General features: G+C 42.1%; 1 protein-coding gene across 3 annotated transcripts in view; it reads right to left on the reverse strand.

The window, feature by feature from the left end:
* The window catches only part of NCOA7 (nuclear receptor coactivator 7), a 159,885-nt gene that overhangs the window by 29,367 nt on the left and 103,183 nt on the right, over nucleotides 1-27,335 (reverse strand). For 2 of the 3 annotated variants that reach the window (XM_050949520.1, XM_050949521.1), the window contains exons 4-10: nucleotides 18,031-18,110; nucleotides 16,663-16,770; nucleotides 14,993-15,106; nucleotides 12,660-12,785; nucleotides 10,306-10,490; nucleotides 6,950-7,995; nucleotides 5,694-5,862 (exon numbers count right to left, since the gene is read on the reverse strand). In XM_050949520.1, coding sequence (XP_050805477.1) covers nucleotides 5,694-5,862; nucleotides 6,950-7,995; nucleotides 10,306-10,490; nucleotides 12,660-12,785; nucleotides 14,993-15,106; nucleotides 16,663-16,770; nucleotides 18,031-18,110 — 1,828 coding nt within the window. The remainder of the gene's footprint in view (nucleotides 1-5,693; nucleotides 5,863-6,949; nucleotides 7,996-10,305; nucleotides 10,491-12,659; nucleotides 12,786-14,992; nucleotides 15,107-16,662; nucleotides 16,771-18,030; nucleotides 18,111-27,335) is intronic. The other variant, XM_050949522.1, reaches the window with a different exon arrangement.

The raw sequence follows: 27,335 nt of genomic DNA on the forward strand, positions 1-27,335 counted from the left end.
TGAAATATTGGAGAGGGTTCAGAGAAGAACCACAAGAATGATTAAAAGGGTTAAACAAAAAATGCCATATAGTGAGAGAGACTGAAGAAGTTCAATCTATTTAGCATATCAAAGAGAAGGTTAAAGCATGACTATAAGGGAACAGATATTTGATAAAAGAGGGCTCTTTAATCTAGCAGACAAGATCCAGTGTATAACAAGATCCAATGGCTGGAAACTGAAGCTAGATAAATTCAGACTAGAAATAAGGTAAAAAAAAAAAATTAACAGTGGAAGGACTTTAAGGGCTGTGGTAGATTCTCCATTACTGGAAATTTTAAAATCAAGATTGGATATTTTCCTTGAAGATATTCTCCAGTTCAAACACGAGTTCATTCAGGGAAGTCTCATGGCTTGTGTTATAAAGGAGGTCAGACTAGACAATCACAGTGGTCCTTTCTGGCTTTAGCATCTATAAAGGATATATGAAAGTGAACATCCAAGGCACCCACTGGCTGCATAACTAGAACACACTGCAAACCTAATGTATCTTTTACTTGGTATCTTGCCTATCTGGAGTTCCAAAGGGCACTGGACATCGGTGCTGGGATTACCCAACAAGTCCAATCCTTAACTTTATCCAGTCTGCTCCATTAATCATATGAATAATAGGAAAGGGAGGGAAATTTTGGGTCAGCCTCTCCAGATGGCCCTAGCACCAATGTCCAGAGTCATGTCAAAATCCAAATGGATCCCTGTCACACCACCCATGATGTACAGTCCTGGTGTATTTGACATGGGACCATGTATGATTCTAGACCATTGCTAGTTAGAATGGAATTCAACTTGTTTGAAATTATTGAAGTTGGATCTCTTGCAAGAAACCACTAATCTCCTCTCAACTGACAGAATGTCACAGTTTGTTTACAGCCAGGGTTCCCATGAACAAAAGACAAACCAGCTAGAATCTCATCTTTTAAAATCAACTGTGTTGGAAACAGAAATCGCCTGTATTCATCAAGCACCAAAACCTATCACCTCTCTTTCCTGAAGCTACTGTCTGCATCAAACATAACAAGTGAGTGCCAATGAGAGAGAGCCTGATTCCTGGATGCTGATAACAAGGCAAAAAATAAATCCATACATTTGCCTGGTGAAAGGCTACTGCAGGTAACTGACAAGGTTTACTTTTTAACATGGAAACTACTCTGAATATTGTAGTAATTAGAAAAAAAATTAGTGTAGCATGCACATGTCTGTTTTGAATTTGTAAGTGTATATTTGGCAGTTCTGGATTCAAGTCTGATATGTGCACTTTAGTCCCTGTAAAGCAGAATTTAAAACAAAAATGAAGAAATTATTGAATAGTGTTTCACCTTGAATCATTTCATACTAGTCTTCCTTAATCTGTGTATCATTGGTTTTTAGTTTAAGGTATGTATGGAAAGTGGTGAAAAAACATTCTACAGTTGTGTTTATTTTCCAGCACTAGATATTTTTCCTCTTAATGCCTTTAAATAAATAATTTTAAGAGTAGCTCACCAAACAGTGTAATATCCTCAAACAACAACTGAGAATCAATTCAGAATTGTAATTCTACAGATTCACTTAGCTCCAGCAAAATATAAAGCCCTATAATACAAGCCCACTTATACTTACTCTCCAACGCTGTAAGCAACACCCATTGTGAGGTCTACCAGCAAGCGAATTAGTTACTCTCAGTCACTGTCCAAAAGCATTAGAGCTACTCTGCCAGCCAGCAGCACAAGAAGTTCCCTTATGTAGTGCAGCTGAGACTTCTTTAATGATTACATCTTCCCAGTTACGTGCTGGAGACAAGGACTGCTGCGATTTTGCAATCAAAGGAGCAGCCTTGGAGTCACCGATTAACTCAACTACATCATCAGGGATAATGGGGAGACGTATTTTTGGGACTTTCTGTAACTTGTAAGTCATGTTTTGCACAAGAAGGAATACACTAGAAGAATTAAGACAGAAGACAAGGTGGATACATGATTCATTACAGTTTTGTGACCCCACAGGAAGCAAATACTGGGTTCTGCACATATTTTTTTTAAAAGTTGTATTAAAAGCTATTAAAACAGCTAAAACTAAGGAATAAATTTTTTTGTGTCTCCACGACTGATGTTTCAGGTGGCTTACAGAAAACACTGAAAAACAGATTAATTCAGACAGGTATATGATGGTATGATACCAAATTTGAAAATCATGAAATAACTTTTTGCACGTGACTTTAGCACTCATGAAAAGTACCAGACTGAAAGACCTGGGTGCCTGCACTAGGTATGCACACAGCAAGTACTACACTAGGAGGGGCAGTTTAAGTCCCCACTATCTCTGCAGCACTGAAATGCAGGCACCTGTGGGGCTAATTACAACAGTGGTTTAACGCACACAGCAACACTATATGGAAGTTTAGGATGGGGTGAACTCAAAGTTGAAACAATGGGGGAATTTAACTAGACAGAATGCCTGGGAGCATGGATACTGATTTCACCACATTCTGGCTACAGTTGCTTTGTTTTTTTGTTTTTTTTTTTAAATTATTTATTCCAAATGTACACTAAGATGTCACACAGGTTACTACAAGGGTGGCCAACCTATGGCTCCGGAGCCACATGCGGCTCTTTAGTAGTTAGTTGTGGCTCCTTGTATAGGCACCAACTCCAGGGCTTGAGCTACAGGCGCCAACTTTCCAATGTGCCAGAGGTGCTCACTGCTCAACCCCTGGCTCTGCCATAGGCCCTGCCCCCACTCCACCCCTTTCTGCGCCCTCCCCTGAGCCTGCCGTGCCCTTGCTCCTCCCCTCCCCCCCCAGCCTCCTGCACGCCACGAAACAGCTGATTGGGAGGTGCTGCAGCAGGGCTGCCAGTGGTTGGGAGGCGCAGGGAGCGGGGGGCGAGAGCTGGTGAGGGCTGCTGACGTATCACTGTGGCTCTCTGGCAATGTACATTGGTAAATTCTGGCTCCTTCTCAGGTTCAGGCTGGCCCCCTCTGGGTTACTATGACTGGGTTGCATGGGGGAGAATTCGGTTTCACTGGTGGCAGGTTGAGAGGGTTTGTATGTGGCTATTGAGCCTATACAGGTTGGGTTTGGGGTTTTTTTGTACATTTGGAATAAATAATTTCATCAGCACCTGAAGTTTTATAACTAGACAATGCTTTTTTTTGATCTATGGAAAGAAACAAAAACAGCCCTACATGATCTGCTGTTCACAGCTTTCCCAAGGAACCGCACAGTGAAACAGACCTGATTATGGACAGCACTGAAACTGTCAAGGTTTTGAATAGCAGCTCTGAAAGTCACCAATCTTGTTGATTTCACTGTGAGGGTCTTTGACAAAGACCAGCAGCAGAGGTATTGGAGCTGTCAGCCTGCAGACTCAGTGGCAGCAGTTCACATTTAGAATGATTTCTTTGTAATCACAAGGGCTAGAAAATTAGTTTAAAAAAAACAGCTTAAATTATACATGGCCACTTCACTCACCAGAAGAGTTTTCTACTCCTCAGTGACAAGGATGCAAGTTATTTTTCTGGTCATCCTACTCAGCATACAGACCTAGGAATATGGCCTTGCACCTACCACCTTAAAAGCAATACTGGCCTTGCATTAAGTTACAGTATCACTCAACCTCTGAAGTGCTGGCTCACATTTTAATCTAGAATTTTCTTAATCTACAATTTTGTGACCCCACTGGAAGCAAGTACTGGGTTCTGCACATAGCCAGTGAATTAAAAGCTATCTTCAACTACAGCTCAAACCACTATAAATTTAACTACTACCAACATTCCAGCTGGATTAAACCTTCATCTCTGAGTCAGCAAGTTCCACACCTCTGCTCTGCTTAACTAACTCCTTTCTAAAATGCACCCAGGGATCAGACATAGCTAATTTTATCTTTGTTTTTTGTATTCTGAAACTACTGGAAGATTAGGAAAATATGATCTTTAAAAAATGACTACAGCTTAAACCCCCTGACTGATATTTGCAACAGTGTGATAATTCTCTCTCCTTAATTTTTTGATCATCAATAGAACTAACTGAGCAGCTCTGCATATTATGCGAGTCCATTATAGCAATACAATTGCAGAATACTAGGGGGTGAGGGGAGGAAGAGGGTAGGAGGGTTGTACGTGGAAAGCGGCAGCAGCTGGAAAAAAGCCCTCTCAAAATATAAGTCTGAAAAAGGCCTACCATTGCAAAGATCATTCAGCAATAAGAAATGAGACTTTAGGTCACTGACTGAATTAAAGCCTTATTTCAACAAGTCTGATGAGCAAATACAGCCAGTTATGTTCTTTTGTCCATCAGTGAAAGCTAGATGTTACTGATACAGTGAAATGCAGGTAAGCAGTTTTAGCAAACTGGTCCACATCTGTCAAGAAGAAGAAAAATCAAGAGCATGGCTTAACGGGTGATTTACTTTGAAAAATGACCTTTAAAATAACTGGCATTGCGGGGTTCTGCATTTATTGCTGCTCACTGACCTACTAGCAAATTACGCTAACTTGCTGCATAAGAAGATAATTTGTGCCAACCCCACAAACTCAATCTGGGGAGTTTAAAGAAAAAACAAAAAAAACCAACACATTGGCTTCCTTTTGGCTTGTACATCATTTTAGTTGTTAGAGATCCTGCAAACCCAATTCTGCCCTAATTTACACCAAAGAAGCACCATTGACTTCCATCCATATTTTGACATCTACGTAAATTGTAACTGCTCAAATGGAACTGACAGGTAGAGCTTGAAATTGAACTGAAAAAATTCTATGTGTAAGCCTAAATAGATCCAGCTCATTCTCTCACATAATTGTGTTGGCTCCATGCTGTTAACAAAACTTTGGTTGGATGACACTGCCCACCTTCTAAAGCATTTGACAGACAATCAGTCTCCAAGTAGAAACTGGGAACAGATGTGAGTAAGAAGATGGCATTTTTACATAACCGCATTGAAATGCAGACCTCAGTATTGCACTCTTGAGCTCTGATGGAAGCAATACCCTTTGAAATGCCCACTTTTGACAGGATTTCTCTGCAGCAGCCACATGACTATCTTCACAAGCTATAAATTCCAGTGGAATAAATAATATTTTAACAGGCTAGAAATTCAAGTGAATCATGATGCTCTAATGAAGTCTCTGGAACTTATTCTATGGCTCTTAGAATAAGTTTAAGCAAGAAATTATTCAACTACTATACACAATATATCCTTACAGCAGAGTAAGTTGTTCTTTTCACAGTGGTCTCCTTCAATTCAGAATACAAGAAACAAAGGCTCAGTGAAAAAGAAAAAAACTAAATCTAATTCCTGTACACAGGAATCCAACCCTCCTTTGTTGAACATTGTTTATTACAATTTATACTCTTCTAAACAATGGAAGCAGAAATAACTGAACTTCTTTGACTGTCACTCCTTCATCCCCACCTCCCAAACACCTCTCTGCTCATATGCTGCTAAGGAGGAGTATGCTTTCCTTTGCGCTTCCAGTCCCTCTTCACCCCATATACTTCCCCTGCATCCTCAAGAACATCACACAGAATCTTTACCTCCTAGCATTCCTGCTGTATTTGGGCTCTTGGGCAAACTTTGGTGTGGGATACAGGATGTCAGGATTTGCCCCTAAAATTGCTGATGTGGTTGATAAAATTAATGAAGAGACAAATGCGTTTTGTATCATGCACTGCAGCCTACCTTTCCCGAGGAACAGCAAACCAGTACTCCGGCTGCTTTCTCCTTTTACCATACTGCTGTGCCATGGTAGTGCTTTGAGTAACAAAGGACTTTCTCATGGGCTTGCCCACTTTGATACACAGGAACATTGGAGGGGTCTTGCTTTTCTCCTCTTTTGAAGGAAGCATATCTGAATCAGAAACAAAAGGAATGATAGGCTTCCAGTACAGTACTGGTAGCTTAGATACAGACACAAAGATCAATCTCCTTCTGGGAAGGAATATTCAACACTCTTGAGTTTACCACATTCACCCTTGGAAGGCTTGAAGGCCACCGTTTCCATAAGACAGATGCCCAAGAATGGTCAGTGGCACACAGCTCTTTTCCAAAAAGGGGAGATTTAATTTCCCTCCTCTTCCCCCCACAGACACAATTTGTGACCTAGACTATGATTCTCCTCTCACCTTCAAGAGAATTCCACATTTTCCAACGTTCTCCTATATTTCATCTATAGTCACATAATAGTAGAACAAACAGAATGGTGACTCAGCAAGACTGTGCTTATACTGCTGCTCAGCAGCACATCTTGGGTGGTCCAGCAGCACAAAAAGGACTAAGAAACAGTATAAACATGTGCACGCCTGTATGCAAGCACGCACACTCACTCTTTTGAGTCATTATGTTGCTATGTATCACTCTGGATTTTTACACATTAGAAGTACATTGGCAGTCTTCAGTGAAACTGCAGATCATGTAAATACATAGCAAAATAATAGTAATCTTTCAGCCACTGCGTGTCAGTCAACACTATACATGGATGACATTTTATTGCACTTCTGGCTAAAATGTTATGAAAAATAGTTACTAAACATGGACAAAGCACGCTAGCCATATGTCAAACTTAGGAGGGTGGTGAAGCACTGGAATGGGGTACCTAGAGAGGTGGTGGAATCTCCTTCCTTGACAAAGCCCTGGCTGGGAATTGGTCCTGCTCTGAGCAGGGGTTTGGACTAGACAACCTCCAGAGGTCCCTTCCAACCCTGATATTCTATGATTCTTTGAAACTCAGTAGCCCAAACTATTAGAAGAGATTCTTTTTCTCATACATTACTTCTGGATTGAGAATTTGTATGGTCAAGTTATCGCCTGGAGATTTATATTGTAAAATACCAAACTACACTGAAAAGGAAATAAATAGGAAGATCATCCTAGTGAGCACTGAATTGATGCTGCCCAGCTCCCACAATTAACAGAATAAGCATAGACAAGAGACCCACCTTCAATTGGTACTTGAATTCTCTGTAACAGCCACAATCTGATTTCTGAATTATTGTCCAATGGTGTTTCTTGACACACATTGTCCAAAGATGGTACTGATGAAGATTTCACAGACTCTTTAAGATCCTTTTCCTCCACTGCATCCAAACAGACTTCCAGTGAAGGCTCTTTCCTTTCAATGCAGCTTGAATCCCCACTTTTAACTTTAAGAAGTTTGTTAACTTGGGACTCTGAACAGCTAAGTGTGAGGTCTACGCCTGCTGCTTTATTATTTTCACCTTCACCGATTCCAGCCTCATGCAGGTTTTCAGAAGACTGTGACCCATCTTTATCTTTACTGAGGTAAAACTCAATAAGTTTGTTTTTATCTAGCTCCTTCTGAATGTCCAGTGTAGTCTCCACCTTACCTGTCGGGGAAATGGCACACTTGTTTACTTCTGGCATGACATCTTGCTTCTCGCATGATTCTGAGTCTAGATCAGCTTTGGGTTCAACATCATTCTTTGTGCCCAAGGAATCAAATGCCAGTAGGTCCTGGACTTCTGAAACAGATTTGGTTACTTGCGACCTGGCTTTCCCCAACTCCTTGGGGTCAAAAGAAAAACTCTCTGTTACTGCATCTGTTCTGTCTAATCTGGTATTTGTAAGAGATGCAGTCTCTTGGAGTTCAATGAAGTCATCATCTCCTCCTTCTATAAGGGAACGTTCTTTGGTTTTGGAGTCTGAAGCAGCTTTTTCCCCAGAAGGTTCCTTGGTATGTGCCCCTACAGCGGACCTTTCAGATGCTTCAGCAGAGGCCATGCCATTGGGAGGTTCCAGTGACTTAGCCTCCATTGAAATAGTGCTGTCAGAAGGCTTAAGAAGTTCAAAATCTGCAGATTTCTCCTTGTCCAAAGGTTTCATTAATTTGGAATCATCCCCATTTTGCTGCCTCTTTTCCTTGCTCAGGGACTTGAATTTGCTGAAAGGGTTGATATCTTTCTCAGAGGAAAGGTCTTCCCACTCTCCCGGCCTGTACAAAGGACAAAGATCCTTTGGAATGTCACTGTCAGGAGAAATGGTGGATGTAGGTGGAATGTTAAAAACAAAATAGAAACGAAACAAAATGGCAAAGAAAACAACTTAAATATGTGAAAATGATTTTAAATGACAAAACCAAACCAAAAATGGCTTCCTTGAAAATAAAACGTAAGCCAGCTGAAATACATGGTATGAAAATGAAGAAACTGTGGGAAGTATAACTTTTAAAAGAGGAGTAATACTGCAGCATCTCTCTCTTGGGGGAAAAAATGGTACATATGTAACTAACATTGTATTCATCATCAAGTATTCATAAGGCCTGCTGGTGTAAAATGGCATTGCTTTACTGAAGTCAAAGGACCTGCACTGATTTGCACCAGCTACAGATCTAGCCTTGTTTATTCTTCTTTTATAAAGGATGAGAAGTGTCTGGGACAATGCTCCAGACTCCTGCAGCATTCCTGCTTCTTTAACTAGTAGAAGTTAATTATTGAAAGTACAGAAAACCACAGAGAGAATCTCCTCTACATTTTTTAAGCACTTACACAACTTTAGAGCTGTAAGTGCCTTAAAAAGCTTAAGTTACTTGTTACTCCCCCAATGCTAAACTTGATCATTTGACTGCAGAATTTCCCCAAAAACTGTAGGGATTGGTGGAGCAACCTATCAAAGAGCATGAAATTAGGAAAATCTTGGAAATAAGGACATATAGCTCAAGATCTTTATTTACTTTGTTATTCACACAGGTCAAGTTTAAAGAGCCTGAGAACAGATAATGAAAGCTTATATATTTTCCCATGAAGATACACTGGGATGCAAAGTATGGTATAGCGGTCTAAACAGCTAAGACAGGAAACCCTATGACTAAGGATCACATTATGCCACAGATTCTGTAACATTCAGAGACCTCTGTCACATTTTCCACTTCAGCCCTAGGGCCCCGGAGATCTGAGTTGTCGTGGGCAGGCCCTGGAGCCCCAAGCCACCCCATTATTTTTAGTAAAAGTCACTGACAGGTTGAGGACTTCTGTGAATTTTTCTTTATTGCCTGAGACCTGTCAGTGATTTTTACTAAAAATCACAGTGACAAAATCTTAGTCTTACCTATGACTATATAACCACTATACATCTCTCCAGGGCTAGCTGCCTTTGTTCTGCATGGCTGAGATGTTATGACTAATTTTTTTGTTGGGCAGGGCAGGAGAGGGAAGATGACACGTTTACTTAAATGGTGAAACCCTGTTACCTCCATTGAGAAGACAGGTTGTTTTCTAGAACAGACCTGTGGACAGTGTTCATCATCAAGGTATAACTGACAAAGTGTAAGTGAAAATACCAGGTAAGAAAACAGTGCTGTGTATTAGAAGTAATTAAATGGGTTATGATCTCTTATTCCTACATAAGAGGACTGATATTTTGGAGGTTTGTGGGAGGTAGTGCTGCAACCAGAAATGTTTAAAAATACCTGTTCCATTCACCAATATAGTCACAATAGCAACAGCAAGCAATCTGAACGAAAACTAATCAGTAACATTCTGTAGTCACCTCCCTTCCATTAAAATTGTGGAACACTTTCTGGGGGTGCCTCAATCAGTTGTAGAAACTAACCAGCAGGAATAAATATCACAAACCTAAACATTACATATGGTGTGCCATCTTTCTCTCTGCCTTTGGACATTTTCACTGTCCTGTCTGTTAGGTTTTGATACCGACTACATGTGTCTCCTTTTCTGCTGTTGAAAAGTTTATTTTCCTTCATCTTTTATAGCAGTGGCTCTCAACCTTTCCAGACTACTGTATCCCTTTCAGGAGTCTCATTTGTCTTGTGTATCCCCAAGTTTCACCTCACTGGAAAAATACTTGCTCACAAAATCAGACAGAAAAATGCAAACATGTCACAGCACAGCAGTACTGAAAAATTACTTACTTTCTCATTTTTACCATGGTATATAAATATTGTACCTACATTTCAGTGTACAGTATATAGAGCGGTATAAACAAGTCATTGTCTGTATGAAATTTTAGTTTGTACTGACTCCACTACTGCGTTTTATGTAGCCTGTTGTAAAATTAGGCAAATATCTAGATGAGCTGATGTACCCCCTGGAAGACATCTAGGTACCCCCAGGGCTATATCTAAACCTGGCTGAGAACCACTGTTTTATAGGACATCATACCTTTCTGCCTTTCTCCAGCTCTCTTTCCTTTAAGGCACTGTTAATGGTCTCTTCCCATGAACTTTATTACCACTCCCACCAAACCTCTCTTTTCTTGTTCTGTTTTCCCCTCCCCAGCTGATAAGATGTAAACACAATCAGGAAAGAACACTCCTTACGATGGCAGCGCATCTTTAATCTTCATGTGTGAGATATCATTGTAGAGGGCTATTGAGACAACCTCCTCCATAGGGCAGATGAGCCCATACTCTTCACAGCCATTCTCAATTACCAGAGGATCCGACTTATGTGGGTCAAACATGATGTTGTTTGGAGTCACTATCATGACACCCCCAACTACACCCTAATAAAAACAAATAAAGAGAGAGTTAACACATCAAATCTAATCACTGACCAGAGGTCACTTTAATGAATAGCTCAGTGTCCACCTTTAAGTTATTTGCCTAGTATAATACTCTCTCTCATGTCTCTTTATATCCCTGTGGGGCAATATTTTCTAACAGAACTCTCTGGCCCCCAACTGCACTGGGCCAGGTATTATAAAGAAGGATAAATAAAAAGAGAACTCTTTGGAACACTCAAAATGCTTAGCTGACAAGAACAGTGTTATAAAGAGGATTCAAGGTACTTAACTTTCATCCCTGGTTGCTATAAACTGGAGCTGCAGCTTGTTAATTAACCAGAAGAAAGAAAAGATTATTTTTTTTAAACCCACCAGCAACTTTTTATTTTGGCTACACCTGCCTGGTAAATCCGTGCTAGCAGCCCTACCTCAACCTGCTGGCACGGATTTCTGCACACATACAGGGCCTCCCAGTTACAGGGACATGGAGATGTTGCTGTACTGACAGCAGATGAATCTAGGGTTCCACATCCCCTTTCTTGAGAGAGCAGTCTGCTACATAGAAAATCTTTTCTTGACCTATTTTACAGGCATCCAACATGGTGATTCCATTCTCCACCCTCCAATGGCACCACTGGCCAAGCTGGCAATTTACACTGCTGTGGAAACAATTTTTAACTCTTGGAAATGACTAGTCCTGGGTTGGATGAATGACTGTCCCCCACAACCGGACATGGGGCTCATGGATGGGGCCTTTTAGTAACCTACAATCATGACCAAAATTGTCAGTAATACTGCATTTGATCAGAAGTCATTTGACAGACAGCTGTCATAGGGCCCAAATGACCACAAGATTAGCCTGCATAACACTGCACGCATCACTAAGAAAAAGGCTAGTCAACCAGCAAGTCATGCCGGTGCAGGCTAGGAAGCCAGAGGAAGAGATACAACAACAGATCGATACTAGGGAGCATGTGTTGCCTTTCGTTTGTGGAGCAAAGGCAAGATATACTTTTCACATCCTTCTTCTGTGTGATCTGTGTGTATAGCAGGAGGTTCTGCCATTCAGACGCACAGGTATCGAAGTCACTGTTCTCAATACAGACAGCAGAATGCCACATATATAGGCCAAGTTTTGTATTTGGGCCAAAGGGGAAACAGGAATAGCTCAGACTCTGCTTGAAGATATATTGCCAAGACCAAAGTCCACACTGGACTGCTGAGGTGTGAAGCTGGTTTTGGCTCATAAAGCATACGTAGGCGTCAGAGAAACTGACAGTTATATAATTTGAAATGGAATCCAGTATCAAAAAAGCTTTACACAAGAAAGCACTGTGTTGTACAAGTTTCTGCACAAGACACACTAGTATTCTGCTACTTTCTACAAAAACTCCAAGTTGGTTAAATGCATATTCCACATCTGTTCAGAAACAGAAAAAGTGAGAGCCCTGAATGTAAATCGTATACAAAACAATAGGACAAAAGGGAAAAAAGCTAAGTTGAAACAATTAGTATCTCAGGTGTTTCCTGTTGGCTCCAAAGAACGTGAAAACTCAAGTGTATAGACATCTTTTATAGGAGACGTAAATGAGAAACAACGAGAGTAGATAAGAAAATAAATAAGTGTAGGAAAACAGTTTTCAAACTTCAGGAGTAAGAGAACTAAGATCTGCCCTGATCTTGTGCATTTACCCCTAGAGAGAGTTCAAAGCCAGTTCAGGTCACACATATACTACAACAAACATTTGTCCATTTTATAAAGTGATCCTGTAATTTGATGGAACTTGGCAGTCTCTGTTCAGGCATTTTGTACATCGTGATTAGTGGAACTATGAAGTGCAATACTGTCTGTACAGGTGTCTTGCAAGCAGATGGGTGGGGCCCCCAACATATCTTCAAAGGAGACCTTTCTAGTAAAAGGCTGTAAAGGAGGAGGAGATGGGTGGGAAGGAAGAGCTATTCTTCCATCAAGCAGTCACTGTAATAGGTAAATGGACGTAAAGAGCAAATATGTCACTATAGTGTGGAGTTAACAAATAGAATGTCCAGAGCACTTTCTTACGTTATGCTTGGCTCCCAAACCCGCTGTTAGCCTCTGACTTACACTAACAACAAAGTTCACTCTCTAAAAGGATCTCAGATCAGACACAAGGCCCAAGCTCCACTTACCTTACCGTCTGTGAAGTAACGGCAGTTCATTTTTAAAAATTTGACAACTATTGGTTCATCTTCCTCCGAGGTAGATGACAGGACTCGCTCAATTGGTTTGAAGGCCTTTCTTGCCAAGTCAGCATCCTTTAAAAAGCAAACGCCTCAGTGCAAAACATCAGGACCAGTTTCACAGACATTTTCATTCTCAGATTTTGAAAAGTTAAAAGACCAAGGTGCATTAACAATTTTCCTTTTGGTTTAAAGGAAGAACACAGCCAGATATATATTTCATACTCCACCAGCATGTCTCCACATTTTGTTTATAACATTATATAAAAAAAAAAATCTCCAAGTAAATGAGAGAAGAAATTAAGACAAAAACAAAACCGCCCCCTACAAAAGTTTCTGATTAGACACCTAAGTTAACCACACTAAGGCCTAAGTTCCCTGTAAACTGCGCAGCCACGCAGTAGCCTATTTAGCGCCACGCAGGGGCTTAGGGAACCCACCTGGGAGCCTGCCTCAGCCCGGGGAGGGGCCAAATCACCCTGCAGCACAGACCTACCGCAGCCAGATCAAGCCCAGATACAGCCCCAGGCGTGGCCGGGGTGGTGTTGTAGTTAAATCTCTGATAATTTTCACATGACTTTACATTGTGCCTCTTCATATAACCTTGCAGTGGGTCTACCCATACGTGACCTCTGTTTTCATGAGACTTTGTACCAAAGCCTCATATAGAAATCTTGTATTAATGAGCCTTGGTATATGGAAACTTTGTATCAAAGCCTCATGTAGAAACTTTGCATTGCCCTTGGTATAATGTTATAGCCCCTAAGGATAGAATAAGATAGAACAAAAATGTCTTTTTGCTAGCAGAAGAACAAGATCTCCCTCCCCCACCAACTCCCTTAATCAATTGCCCTGTTGAATGAATGAGGTGTGAATGAGCAAGGCATAGAAGGCAGCACCTCCAAACATCCTCAACTGTTTGGGGTTGAGGGGCTGGGAGCCAGACCCAAGGACAATAAAACCTGTCAAGTGGGCTCACTAAAGACAAACAGACATACTGAGGGCCTCGGGGGTTAGAAGCAAGCACCTTCTTTTGGAAACACCCTCTTTGCAGCATTGGAACAACACCCAGAAGAAAGCAGGACAAAGAACCAACGGACACAAACACAAATTTTGAATCCGGTATGGATTTGCATAAGAAGGAAGCTGCTATAAAGGTGAAGTGTCTTGCAGAGGACCCCGGGTCTCGTCTTGTCAACATGGGAGCATCTATCTGGATCAGCAGAAGCCTGCCTCCACTCCCTCCCCCATCTAACTCGCCTGGCCAGTGCAGTTAGGGGGAGCAACTAATTGGTAACAACAAGACGGAGTGTGCTTGTGTGTGTGTGAGTGCATAAGTGTGATATATATACGTATACATCATATGCTTATGCTACAATGTTAATTAATACATGTATTACTAATAAATGTGGCATTTTGCCTTGTTCCCCCTGAAAAGATCCTGTGCAGTACTTTAAGTACAACAGTGTGGCCTGGCCAGCCCCAGGCGCAGCACGGCCCGACCCTGGAGCATTCCGGTCCCAGCCGTGGCACAGCCAGCCTGCCAGGGCCGGGCACCTATCCTGCAGCCCCTGCCCCCCGAGCTCCCACAGCAGGGACAGGCACCTCTTCCCCACAGCGCAGGTGCTGCTGCGAGGAGAGAGCACTGGGGGTGGGGACAGGAAGAGTCCTCTCCCCCCACAGTAGCCCCAGAGCACGCTCCTGCATCCTAAACCCATCATCCCCAGCTGAAGCCCTCACCCCCTGCACCCAACCCTCTGTCCCCACCCAGAGCCCCTCATCTCCAGCCCCACCCCAGAGCCTTCACATTCCTTCACCTCAATCCTCTGCCTCAGCCCCCTCCCACAAAAACCGCCCGGTCCCACCCCCACCACATGGATGTTGTTATGTGCACCAATATGAATGTGATGTGTCACACCTCCATAATAACAAAATTCAATCCACACATGGGTGGGAAAAATTAGAGGGAACGCTAAGGCCCAATTCTTCAATTTGATTGACATGGAAAGACCAATGAACACAGCCCCACTGACTTTGATGGGACTCCATTTTCATGGATCAGATCATAGGACTGAGGGGGGGCAAGGGGGGATTGGTTTAATTGTGTAAACACAGTACAGAAACATCTAAACTTCCAGGAACAACTGGCTCAAACCCATCAGCTGCTTTTAATGCCATTTTCTACAATGCCTCAATTGCAACCTCATCAAAAAATAACTATTTAATAGAATTTAGCCTGAGTTTCAAAGAAACAGTGTTCTGTAAACACAAGATTTACTTACAGGAAGTTTATCATATTCAGCATCTGATGATGAAGGAGAAACAGGTGCACCAGGACTGGAAGACGCTAACCTAGAAGCACTGGAATAGTGGTCAGTATCTGGGACATAGAGAACCTGCACAAAGATTACGTTCAATATAAATAACTTATTTGAAAAGAGTTACATATAGAAGAAAAAGAGAGACATATGTAATATAAACATAAACACTATGGCCCTGATTCTGCAATGAGATCCATGCAGGAGTCCCAGCAAAGACAATCTGGTATTGACCACACACATCTCACTGCAAAACACATTCCGGAATAACTTCTATCTCTAAAATTCTATTTGTCAGTCAGCGGGGTTCCATATGAATCTCACTGCAGGATCAGGGTCTATATTTTGTTTTTTGAGAAAGGCAGCAGCATACACCAGTTTTGAAAGAATAACCTCCCTTACCTTGTAAACTACAACCTAGTTACAAGATGAACTAATACAGAAATCATCATAGTATAGTTTATAGAAGTTAATGCAGCAGATGCCTGTTATAAAGGCAAAAATTGGACCCAAAAAAAGAAGCCACTGGAGGAAGAAACAAATGTAAATTTTAGAGCTAGAAGTTACAGGAAATTATGTTTTACAATAAGATGTCTCTTTTCCAAACCATATTTATGTCAGAGGGAAAAACTCTTCTGAATTAAAGAGAAAATATGTAATAGAACACTGTCAGGTACCTTGGAAACTTTTTATTAATAAAAATAAATCTAAAGTCAACAATTTTTTTAATAAAAAAATTAAGCCATGTTTTATTTGGATTTTCACTCTTACAGACTTTCAAGCGTTTAGTAGCATAAGACCCTAAAAATAAAGCTGCAGAGTCATTTGTCAATGTCAAAGCCCAAAGAAGTGCAGAAAGAAATACACTTCAATGGTCAAAAAGAAAAATTAAAACTACATAACTTTTTAAACCCACAGTATTATTTACGAGTACAGACATTTACAAAAAACATTTATTTTTCTTTAAATAATAAAAACTTAAGGCGTCCCTGTACTTGAATTCACTCTGCTGCTGAGTGACCACAGGCAAATCACTTTACCTCTGTGCCTTGGTTTCCCCAAATGATACTTGCTTACTTTATAAGTTGCTTTGAGATCTACTAATGAAATGTACTTTATAAGAGCTAGATATTATCATCATTAGAGCTGGCCAAAACTCAGGATTTCTGGTTAGCGAGAAATTTCAGAATTTCGAGAACGGGCTTTGTTCTGACTCAGAAGAAATCAAATTTTCAAGATTTCTTGCAAATCAGAAATTCTGGTGTTTTCAAATCTAACTATGCTCCCAGGACAGCAGCTGCTCACTGTTAGCAGTGGTGAAGCTGACAAAGATGTCAATTTCACTCAGCAGCTGCTGGGGGCTCCCAGAATCTAAGGTTCTTGGGCAGACCTGCCATGCAGATTGCCTCTGGGACAAGGAACCCAGGGTTTCTTATTCCTGGGCCAGCTGGCTTCCTGGGCTGCCTAATTCCCAAGTAGGCCTAGACTAATTCTTGCAACCATCTGAGCTATACTGCCCATCACAATCATATATTTCTGCCTAACAGACTCATTAAGTTGCGGGGAGAGGGGAGAGTCTTTAAACACATAGCAAAGAATCACAATTTCTGAGTATTTAAAACTTAAAAAATTACCTGCCCTGGAACAATTGTGTGTGTGAACAGCCTATTGAGTTCCACAAGTCGGTTTGGAGTGATGTTAAATTTCAATGCTATGCTGTTTAGGGTGTCCTGACTTCCAGCCTGAAGAAAGAAAACTGGATGTTTAAGATATAGCAATAATCAAGTACAGAATCAGTATAATAGTTTATTTAAACGTTATCGGGTAGACCAGTTGCAGGGTATGGACTTGGTGATCTAAAATATTTTCTATCGGTCTACTTTTTGGGACATGACACAGTTAATTATAAGACAACATCTACTAAGTTAGCAGCACTTTTTCCACTCTATAAAACAGAGAAAAAAGAACAGTTACAATCCCTCTCTCACTGCTTCATCAAACTTAGCTAAATAATGTATCACTACAACTTAGCTCCTTCCAGTTATAACTGGTTAGGAGAGACGAGGAGGGGGGCACATTGTGCACACATTATATATATATTTGACATTCATTACTCTTTCATCCATTCTAGCAGTTAAGATTCAAGCCTATTCTCAGCAGGCCTGGTGGAAACATAGCATACTAGCACATGAGAGCATCATGTTAAGAGTTCCTTCCCTTCCTGAATCTGTAGGGAAAAGGGACATCACAATATGTCCCTGGCACCTTTCAGAAAGCTTTCTCCCAGAACACAACTAATCACTTCTGATACAGAGGCAGTGTATATCAGTGGCATTCCAAAAAGGAAACACTGGCATCTCATGACCAGGGTACAAACATATTCCTGCTAGAGGGCCTAGGCAACACTTAACAGGACAGAACTATGAATATGTCTACACTACCTGCTGGATCGGCGGGTAGCGTTCGATCGGGGATTGATTTATCGCATGTAGTGTAGACGCGATAAATCGATCCCCGATCACTCTCCCATCGACTGCTGAACTCCAGCGAGACGCGGAAGCAAAGTCGAGGGGGGAGCCACGGCCGTTGATCCAGCGCTGTGAGGACCAAAGTAAGTAATTTTAATTTGATGTAAGATACACAACTTCAGCTACGAGAATAGCGTAGCTGAAGTTGACGTATCTTATATCGATTTCTTCCCTCTCCTCCACCAGGGTAGGCCAGGCCTATTTCTCAGAGGAAGAGGACAGGTATTACATGGCCACACTATGGAAATGGAAATACACAAGACAGGCAGCTGGGAGAGGGTGGGTGATGCCTAAGTTGGACGATGGTTGTGGGGTTGAGACCAATTTCCCTTCCTACACATAGAATATTTTGAGGATATTTTTAAAAATAATTAAAGGGTTTCTATATTAGTTTGGTTTCTTTAGATTCTCATTAACCTCGACAACCTCATTTTAAACATTAACAAACGACCTAACTGTGCACCCAGTACTTACAGTATATTCTGTAGTTCCAAGGGGTTTCTGAGTAACCATTTTCTTCTCTTTCTTTTCATTGGTTTTGTTTTGATTGTCATCTGAGGAACAAACAAGTCATTTAAATTAACCAAGTATCAAACCGTTCACCTGTCAACATTTTTCAAGTGAGGATACTTACAGTACACGTGGGACATAACTATGGTTTGATCACATACAACAGTGACACTGCAAAAAAGAGACACTGTAGTTGTCAAGCCCTGAAAAGTATTATATGGCCACCAAGACTAAATCAATACTGTACTAGGTTCCGATTACAATTGTAAAGCCTTTTAAGGTCAACTTATACTCTACTGCATCCCTGTAAAAAATCTTTGTGGATCCTTCCCTTAGTTAATGAAGAACAATTTACTTCTGGGGTAAAGCACATGACTACACGACTTGGGTGATCTCCAGATAAAAAGAGCTAGCATGTGGTCGTATTCAGTAATTCTTCATCAGCAGGTTTATGAAAAATCAGATTAAAACGGAGACCTAACCAATAATACTTAATATTTGAAATACTATTTTCATCCTCAAAATATTTTACAAGCTAAGGCTCTTGTAGACACTTACATGAGTTAATGGAGCTATTCAGGTGTGTGTGTGTAAAACTTTGCAGGATAAGAGCTTAATTCATTAGAATTCTCAAATTCAGTGTTAGGTAGGTAGGTACAGCAAGTATTATTATCCTTATTTTTTGCAGAGAGTTTAAGTACCATGCCCAAAATATGAGAGACACAACAGGTATCTGTCAGTCAGTTGCATGCCCACAGCTCTTACTGACGTCAAGGATAACTGAGTAAAGGTACTGGAGGATAAATCAATGGGACTCTGCCTAGGTTGATCCCTTTGGAGGACTGAAATTTGATTTTGAAAACAAGTATTTTTTTCTTAACTACATGGTTTATTTCTTTGGAAAAATAAAGTTACTGCTCAATTACTTGGAAATAGTCATGCAAACACTGCAGCTACGTAAGAGATAAACCACCGTTTACTAAATATACACAGCTAAATGATTAGATAATTGTATTGATTGTAAAGGTACTGTCAGCAGCATGTCTTTTCTTGCTAATCTATACTCATGAGCAAGTGCTAAAACCAAAACATGGTAAACACAGCATGAATAAATCGGCCGCTAAAAAACAAAAAGACCGTAATGATTTATCTGATGCATCTGGGAGTTTTGGATGTGAAGAAACAAGCCACATCATCGGCACACAACATGGGTATTAATTTTCACATTATGCCATTACTACAAAATAATCTCTGTACATGTTTAATGGAAACCAACAACACACATTTAGCAGCAAAGATACAATTATCTGCTATTAGAGATAGCAAATACACCCACTCACTTAAGATTTCAAATTGATTCAGCCCCTTAACCTCCTCCCCCATATTCTAACAAGTAAAGTGACCAGCGGAAGGAAACAGGAATCAAAGACTGCATACCTAGCAAAAGGTAAGGCTGTCTGTAGTCAACACACCAGGAGAAATGCTTGTGAACAGAAAGACTGTGCATAACCTCTAGCGGGTTGTTCAAACTGCTTGGATCACAGGCCACAACTTCAGGTAAGGACTCACAGCTGTCTCCATTTGCCGAATTGTACCCAGAAGACAAAGTCTCATCGCTTTCAACACTGCTGCATTCTTGGGGAAATTTGCATACAGCTCTTTTGTCTGTGGCAGCCGCAGCAGCGGGAGAAGGGCAGATGTTGCAACATTCACCTGGATCGTGGACACAACAACACTCCACTGCAAACATCTCCGGGCGGGGAACGAGGGCAAATTACCTAATCACACGCAATGTGTCGATAAGAAACGTGGTGGCTCATACCCTGCAAAGAAATGGTGACTTCTGAAAAGCACAGGGATCCTGCTGTTCTGTTGCTTGTCCTGCAATCTTCTAGAAAGGACACGTCTCTTTTCTTTCCCCGCCTCCTCCTCCCAAGGCAGCTCGGCTGGGGACAGGCAGATCCAGCAGAGCTTCTTGCTGCTCTGAGCTGTGGGGGTCTCTCCCTTGCAATGAACCCTCTCCCCTACAGACGGAGGCCTCTCTCCAGCAGTACGTGCTTGTTGCTCGAGGAACTAACGCCATGAAAAGAAGCTGCTCCTGCCCACCCTCGTCCCTTCTCCGAGCAGCATGAGAAGCGCTGGCCGGGGGCAGGGCAGCTGAGCTCTCCCAGTGCTCACTGGGGAGGGGGCTTGCTCTGCGCAGTCCAGTTTCAACCAGACTAGAGCAGGAGCAGAGCGAGTGCTGGCCTGCACGTACCGCCCCCAGCCCCAGGATTGCAGGTTTTGTCTCGAACAAAAGTATAAGGGCCCTCCCTGGTCTTACACATGCAGCACGTACAGCCCCAGGCACTGCAATAAAGCACAGGAAGGAGCAGGGTCAGTAGTGGGACAAGGAGCACTTTGTCTCCCTCTCCACTCAGCAGCCACTTGTGCAGGTAGTCTGACACTATTCTTCACAAATCAGTTTTAACAACACTAGCAGCTGTTTTTACCAACCCACTAAAATAAATTCCTGCTTTGTGATCTAACCCCACAAAGAGGCCTAAACATTAAAAGTTTAAGCCTGTTTAACAATATCTTTTTCTTTAAGGTAATCAGTGGCTGATTTATTTGTTCCATCCTGCTTTGTGATTTGGAGAATAGGTAACCAAATACTGCAAAGCTGGACTTCTGGTACTTTATATTAATATTTTAGAGTGCTTGTGAAATTTAACCTACTTGTAGGAGGGAAAAGACCAAAGAATCCTAGCACAATAGCATTAACTTCAAAAAGAGAAACTATACAAAAAAGAGCAGGCTAGTTAAACAAATTAAAAGAAACACTCATAAGAGTTAAATGCCTGCAAGCTGCATAGAAACTCTTTAAAAACACCATAATAGAGGCTCCAGCTAAATATATCCCCCTCCCCTCCAAGTACCCAAAATGCATGGTAGCTTTGGCTTGTGTGACTGTTTATGTATTTACTTAGTAGGGTTCCAAACAGCTGTCTGATGCAATACAGAAAAGTGAGCTAGATACTTGTTTTTAATTTAAAAAGCCTAAATAATGCAAACAGTATGGAAGCTTTGCAAAAGTTCACAAAATCAGTTTAGGCTAAATATAGATTCTAACTGAGGCAAAAAAGACACTGTCAAAATTAATTATACCCAATTTTTCAATAACTATTTTAATTGCATCTAGCACCTTTGCCAACACATATGTTCATCTTTCCAAGTGCAAGAGAAATAGCATACACGAGAATAGACCTTATATAAAATTATTTTATTTTAAATAAGTTTTAAATTTAATCACCTTTATAGTCTCCTTTCTTCTATAAGATGGACATTTCCAAAGAGATAAGTTGCATGACTTATATGACCCAGTACTTAAAATATAAAGATTGCCAAATAGCCTCGTTTACAAGAAATAATGGGACGTATGTTATAAACTGTCTGAGTTTCTTCTTAATGTTGCTAGTGAATTCACATTGAGTTGCTGGTATGTGTTTGTTAGGGCTTTTGTAACCAGTTGTTTTTACAGAATTTGAGGATACACTCCCTAAGGTGATCATAGCATTTTAGGCCTGAAAGGGACTTTGAGAGGTCCTCTAGTCCAGTCCCCTGCACTCATGGCAGGACTAAGTATTATGACAGATACCTGTTGACTCTGTCATATTTTGGGCATGTTACTTAAACTCTCTGCAAAGAATAAGGATAATAATACTTGCCGTACCTACCTACCGAACACTGAAGTTCTAGGTCTTTGTTACCGAGGTAATTCCATGTTAACTTCCTCAAAAGTGGTCGTTTGTCTTTTTCATTTTGATATTTTCAGGGCATGTGGCATAGAACACTGAATATTTTTTTTAAAGCTGCTGGTTTGAGCAGGACTCTTCCAGAAAATGACATGAGCCCAGGATGACATAAAACAAATCTTATTGGGCCATGTTATCAGAATTGAAGGCAGGGCTGGCTCCAGGCACCAGCTCAGCAAGCAGGTGCTTGAGGCGGCCGAGGGGAAGGGGCGGCACATCGGGCTCTTTGGTGGCAATTCGGCGGAAGGTCCCTCGGTCCCCCTCGGAGGGAAGGACCTGCCACCGAAGAAGAAAGTGGCGCGGTGGAGCTGCTGCCAATTGCGATCATGGCTTTTTTTTCTTTCTTTTTTCTTCGCCACTTGGGGTGGCAAAAACCCTCGGGCCAGCCCTGATTGAAGGTAGTTTTCACAACTGATGTGCCTGAAGACCCTCGGGGGAAGGTGCTGCAAGGCAGAGTAAGCTATAGTCACCACCCATCAAAATTAAGGAGAAAGCTGAGACCATCACTTTTTTGAGATAAATGAAGACTGATGGTTCAGAACCCCAGGACTAATTACCTCCAGGGAAAGAAGTCATGACATCAATACACGGGCTACACCAGCTTTTGGCCAGTCTCCCAGCACCTGAAAAGCCCTCTACTGTGAAGTACTGTGCCAGCTACAACACCATCTACTTCCTTGACTGCAGCTATAGCTCCTGACCCCTGAAAGTCCAGAAGACTGCAAGTGCAGAAGAGTTTGCAAATTCCCTGTTATCTTTTTCCTTTTGTTTTCATTATCTGGGGGCGTCCCAACATTTTCATTAGTTTAGGATGTGAAGGTCTGGTTGTGTGTGGATGTGTGCCTGAGTGCCTGTAACGCCCTCACAGGGAAGGCATCAGAAACAAAGATTCCCTCCTCCTCTGGTTCAAAACAACACTAACTGCTACCTCTTAAAAGATATTTAGTAATGTGTATTCCGTATTCCATGTAAGCATCCTAGGAAACTTAAGACTGTCAGCTGAAAATTGTTGAGTACGATTTGTCAAACTTCTGCTTACCAGAGTGTTCTGCTAAAAGTCTGTAATCCTGACTGGGCGATTGGAAGCAGGAGAGAAGTTTGGAAATCAGCTTAGACATTAAACAATAGTTTGGCTTGAATATTAAAATAGCCAACCCCCTCCAAGCCCTGATTTGAATAACAGCCTCCTCCTTAGACTGTCAGTAAGGACTGATTGTGAGCCCCAGCACTGTTAACTTTTTTTGGGACACTCCTTGGGATCCAGAGAAGAGGGATGCCATGAAAAAGAGAGCTATGACCGAGTTTTCTGAGTAGTGGAGGAGAGAGATAAACACAGCCATTCCCATCCAGGCATGGACTTGAAGGACACCATTCAGGTCATGGTCAGCCCTATTAACTAACAGATAGTAAATCTAATAAACACAGAAAATACTTTGTGTAACTATGACCAATAGTAACAGACCTCTTTTGTAATAGGCATATTTATTAGTCTTCACTGGTTGCCTGTCCATAGTATGTAATATGGAAATTTGGAATAGGGACATTAAAAAAAAATTGCTAGAAGAAAACCAGGATCCTTGCTTTTGAAGAATTCATTTGCTCCTGCTACTTATTCCCTACCTAAAATGACAATCCCTCAATTGTGATTTCATAATCAGTTTTGATGACAGAAAAAGTATTAAGACATCAGGTACGGAATTAAATAACAGGAACAGATGAACACTTAAAGATTCAATTTTCATGCTTCTGTCCTTAATAATAAAATTGGGAATTGGCAGAGAGAGCAAAGACTAGAAAGAAGAGTGAAGCTATCTAGGCAAAACAGTCTCTAAACAGATTTTCAAAGTTTTCCACCAGGCATCAACAGGGCTGCAAGTACTATATCGGGTGTGATGGAATGGGTGGGGAATTCTTCCTTGTTGTGGGCTTCATGCATCTTCTCCCCTGCCTACCTGGGAAGGGGCTGGGCTAGCACAGCCAGAGGCACTGCAAACCCTAAAGAAGGCATGGCTGAGTGTGGTGGGGCCATGCTCATATCACCCCTTGTACATCTGCTGGAGGTTCGTGCTGATGGGAGCCCATACTGCACCTCTAAAAAAGGTGTGAAAACTGCTTCTTACCAAAGGCATGATCCATGCCTCAGTGCCCTCATGCTGGCAGTGTGCCCTCCCGCAACTTCATCTATCATCTCAACTCTGGCTCTGAAAGCCATAAAAAAAGGGCCCATATCTTTGTGCTTCTAAACATATTTCAAAAACAAATGTGAAATCTTTAGCCATATTTTCTTTGTTTAGGGCTATTTATTTTTACCCTGCAAATACAGTAACTAAGTCGAGATAAAATCCTTAGAACAACCCCCCACCCACTTCATTTGACAGTTTTTTGCCATTTAATTATTGCACTTCCACTGGTGGAAAATATTGGTATGTAGGCATGAGCTATTGCTGTACCTTGCGTACACAGCTTAAAAAAATTAACCTTTCATCTGAAAACCTGAGGTTGTTTTAAAGAAATCCAACTAACCTAAATCCCAGGGGGACCTACTAGTGTCACTTTAGTGTACTTGTAACCACACTTATATGTTTAACTTCACAGAGGTCATAAATTGAACTGTGCACAAAAATATTTGTATATATATGTTTTTCATTTCCCCCATCACCACTACCCTCATTTCTCCCTGAAGGAACCAAAGTTTTCTTCTCTGCGCATGAATTGAGGACAATAACACTTGTGTCCTGTTTGCTCCAGCAGAGGTCCCAGGCACCTAGTAAATATCAGATGGTGGAGTTCAGCCAGGCAGTTTCTAGGCAACTTCTTCATCCCATGGTAGTATGGGCAATCACTCTTTTTTGAGTCAAATAGTATTTCAGGCTCAAATAAAAAAGGCAACCAGCATCTGTCCTTTGAACTTGGACATTTGCTTAGTGCTGAGATGATACATTCATGTTCTCAGGTTTTTCTGTAGTGCCTATTTGCCCAAAAGTTGGTGGCTCAAACATCTGAGAATTCTAAGATGTTAATACCATTTGTTAATTTGTGGTATGTGCTGAATAGCATTTGCAGGAAGGGGGAAATTGGGCGTGGAGAGGGAGCCATCCACAAATCCAACACACATTGACAGTAGCAAAATAACAAGAAGCAAAATAAAAGTATATAGAAAATGACTATTAATAAAGAACAATGAGAATGAATGTTCAGAGAAAAAAAAGCAGTAAGAGAGATCAGCTAAAAAAAAAAAGATTGTAGCAAAGAACTACTGACTCCTTTATGCCTCTATCTTTGAATTTATACATAATTCCTGAGTTACCTGGAAGATTATTCTGTTTTTTCTTTTCTGTGCTGTGAGATCCTTAAAAATGTGCAAGGTCACTTTTTGATGGTATTTTGGTAAGTGAGAATGAGTGCTAAATGAAAATGATGCTAAAAGAGCAACTATCATCCTGGTAGCCTTGTGGAATTATAGTAGAATATTACTCCAGCAACTGAGTAAATATTTGTGTAAATGGAGAAAAAGCCAATAAAATGCTGAGCTGTATACACAGAAGTATCATATCTGGGTGCTGTAATGTACTATAAACAGTACTTTCTATGGGTCTGTTCCTGCTCCCAATGAGAGCTAGACCAGTTTCTATATAGCTTTGTCTGTACTCGGTTTTTCTGCAGAAAATCTCCCACCTTTGCTATCACCCATTCAACATTCTGGACAGTGGTACTTAGTGCTCAAAGCCTTCAAGGATTGATTTTAATCAAGAAAAGTTAAAGGCATTAAATAATGATAGCTTAGCTAAACTACAAATAAGGAATGGATGCATGATTGCAGTCCACAAGTATTTGAAGAGCATGAACACACAGGGGCGAGATGAAATGATCCAACTATAACACTAGAGGTAATGGGATAAAACAGAGTTAACAGCTGAATCTCAGGAAACATTCCTTATCAGTGAGCTCCTGTTTAGAATATGAAACTGCACAGTCTCCATGAGGATGTGGTACAATAGCCATCCTGTGAGTCATCCTAAAAGAGACACAGAATTTAAGAATATAGAAAGTAGGGAGCAATCCTCCTTCGGCCAAGGTAAGCGTGGGGGAGACATGCGAAAGGGGGAAGATGCATAAGATGACATAACATGTCTTTTCTATCTCTAGGTTCTAGGATGTCATAGTAGGTTAAAGCGATACTGGCATGTGGAGGGGGTGATTTCATTGTATGTCTGTGGGGGTATCATCATACCTACTGTTGGCTGTTTCAAGTGGAAGTGGGAGGGTTTGTTTATGAATTCTTTCAGCACCTTTATTTTTTTTTCTAGACCCCTGTAATTTAAGTGTCTTCTGCCGCCACTTCTCTCCCCCGCACCCTGTCCCCATCTTGATTCCTGTATGTTTCTTCTCTGTCACCTTGTTCTTTCCGCTCTCTCTTGCAGAGGGTAGCTGAGGCTGTGTGTGGGCTGGGGAGTAGATCAGGGTGCAGGCAGGGGTAGCTAGGGGCTGTACACGGGCACAGGTTAGCTCAGGGTGCAGGCAGGAGGTAGCTAGAGGCTTTGTGCAGGCAGGGGGTAGCTATGGGTTATGTACAGGCAGGGGAGTAGCTAGGGAATGCACAGACAGGGGAGTAGCTCAGGGTGCAGGCAAGGGGGTAGCTAGAGGCTTTGTGCAGGCAGGGGAGTAGCTAGGGAATGCACAGACAGGGGAGTAGCTCAGGGTGCAGGCAAGGGGGTAGCTAGAGGCTTTGTGCAGGCAGGGGGTAGCTATGGGTTATGTACAGGCAGGGGAGTAGCTAGGGAATGCATGGACAGGGGAGTAGCTCAGGGTGCAGGCAAGGGGGTACTCAGGTTGAAGGATAGTTAGGGGCTATGTGCCAGGAGGGTCTGTGGCAGCTGCTCCCGGAGGGCTCTGCTGGCTCTGGAGCAGGGTCCCCCCACCAGGGTGGCTCTTACTGGCGGAGCTGAGGAGCAGCCGCAACCCCAGCCACCAGCAGCAGATGTGGCAATGCCACAGCTGCCCACCCCATGGCACTACCAACCAGAGAAGCAGCTGGCCCACACTGCCTGGCTCTGGCTTCCCACCTACAATGTGGCCGGAGGGGGGCTGAGGGAGAGGAGGAGGTCTGTGGGGGTGGAGCTGTCCCTGGACTACCCCAGTCTGGGTAAAGCAGTGCAGTTTGGGGGGCCAACACCCTTGTGCCCCCCCAACTCTGCCCATGGGCTCAGGGTTTCTGTCCATGGGGAGCGCTGGGGCTTGGGGCTTCAGTCACACATGGCTCCCAGCTCCAGTGTGGGAGGAGAGGCAGACTGGGGCTCCCGGCTTCAGCCCTGTGCTGCTCCCAGCTTCAGGGGGTGCTTCCAGAGCAGGGCTGCTGACTTCAGCCCCAGGCCACTCCCAGGGCTCCCGGTTTCAGCCCCATGGGGGGAACCAGGGCTTGGGGCACCTGGTTTCAGCCATAGGGCTCTGCAGTCCCCCTGAAAGAGCTCATGGCCC

The sequence above is a fragment of the Gopherus flavomarginatus genome, chromosome 4 (assembly GCF_025201925.1).
Source record: "Gopherus flavomarginatus isolate rGopFla2 chromosome 4, rGopFla2.mat.asm, whole genome shotgun sequence".
In the NCBI taxonomy this organism is placed as follows: Eukaryota; Metazoa; Chordata; order Testudines; family Testudinidae; genus Gopherus; species Gopherus flavomarginatus.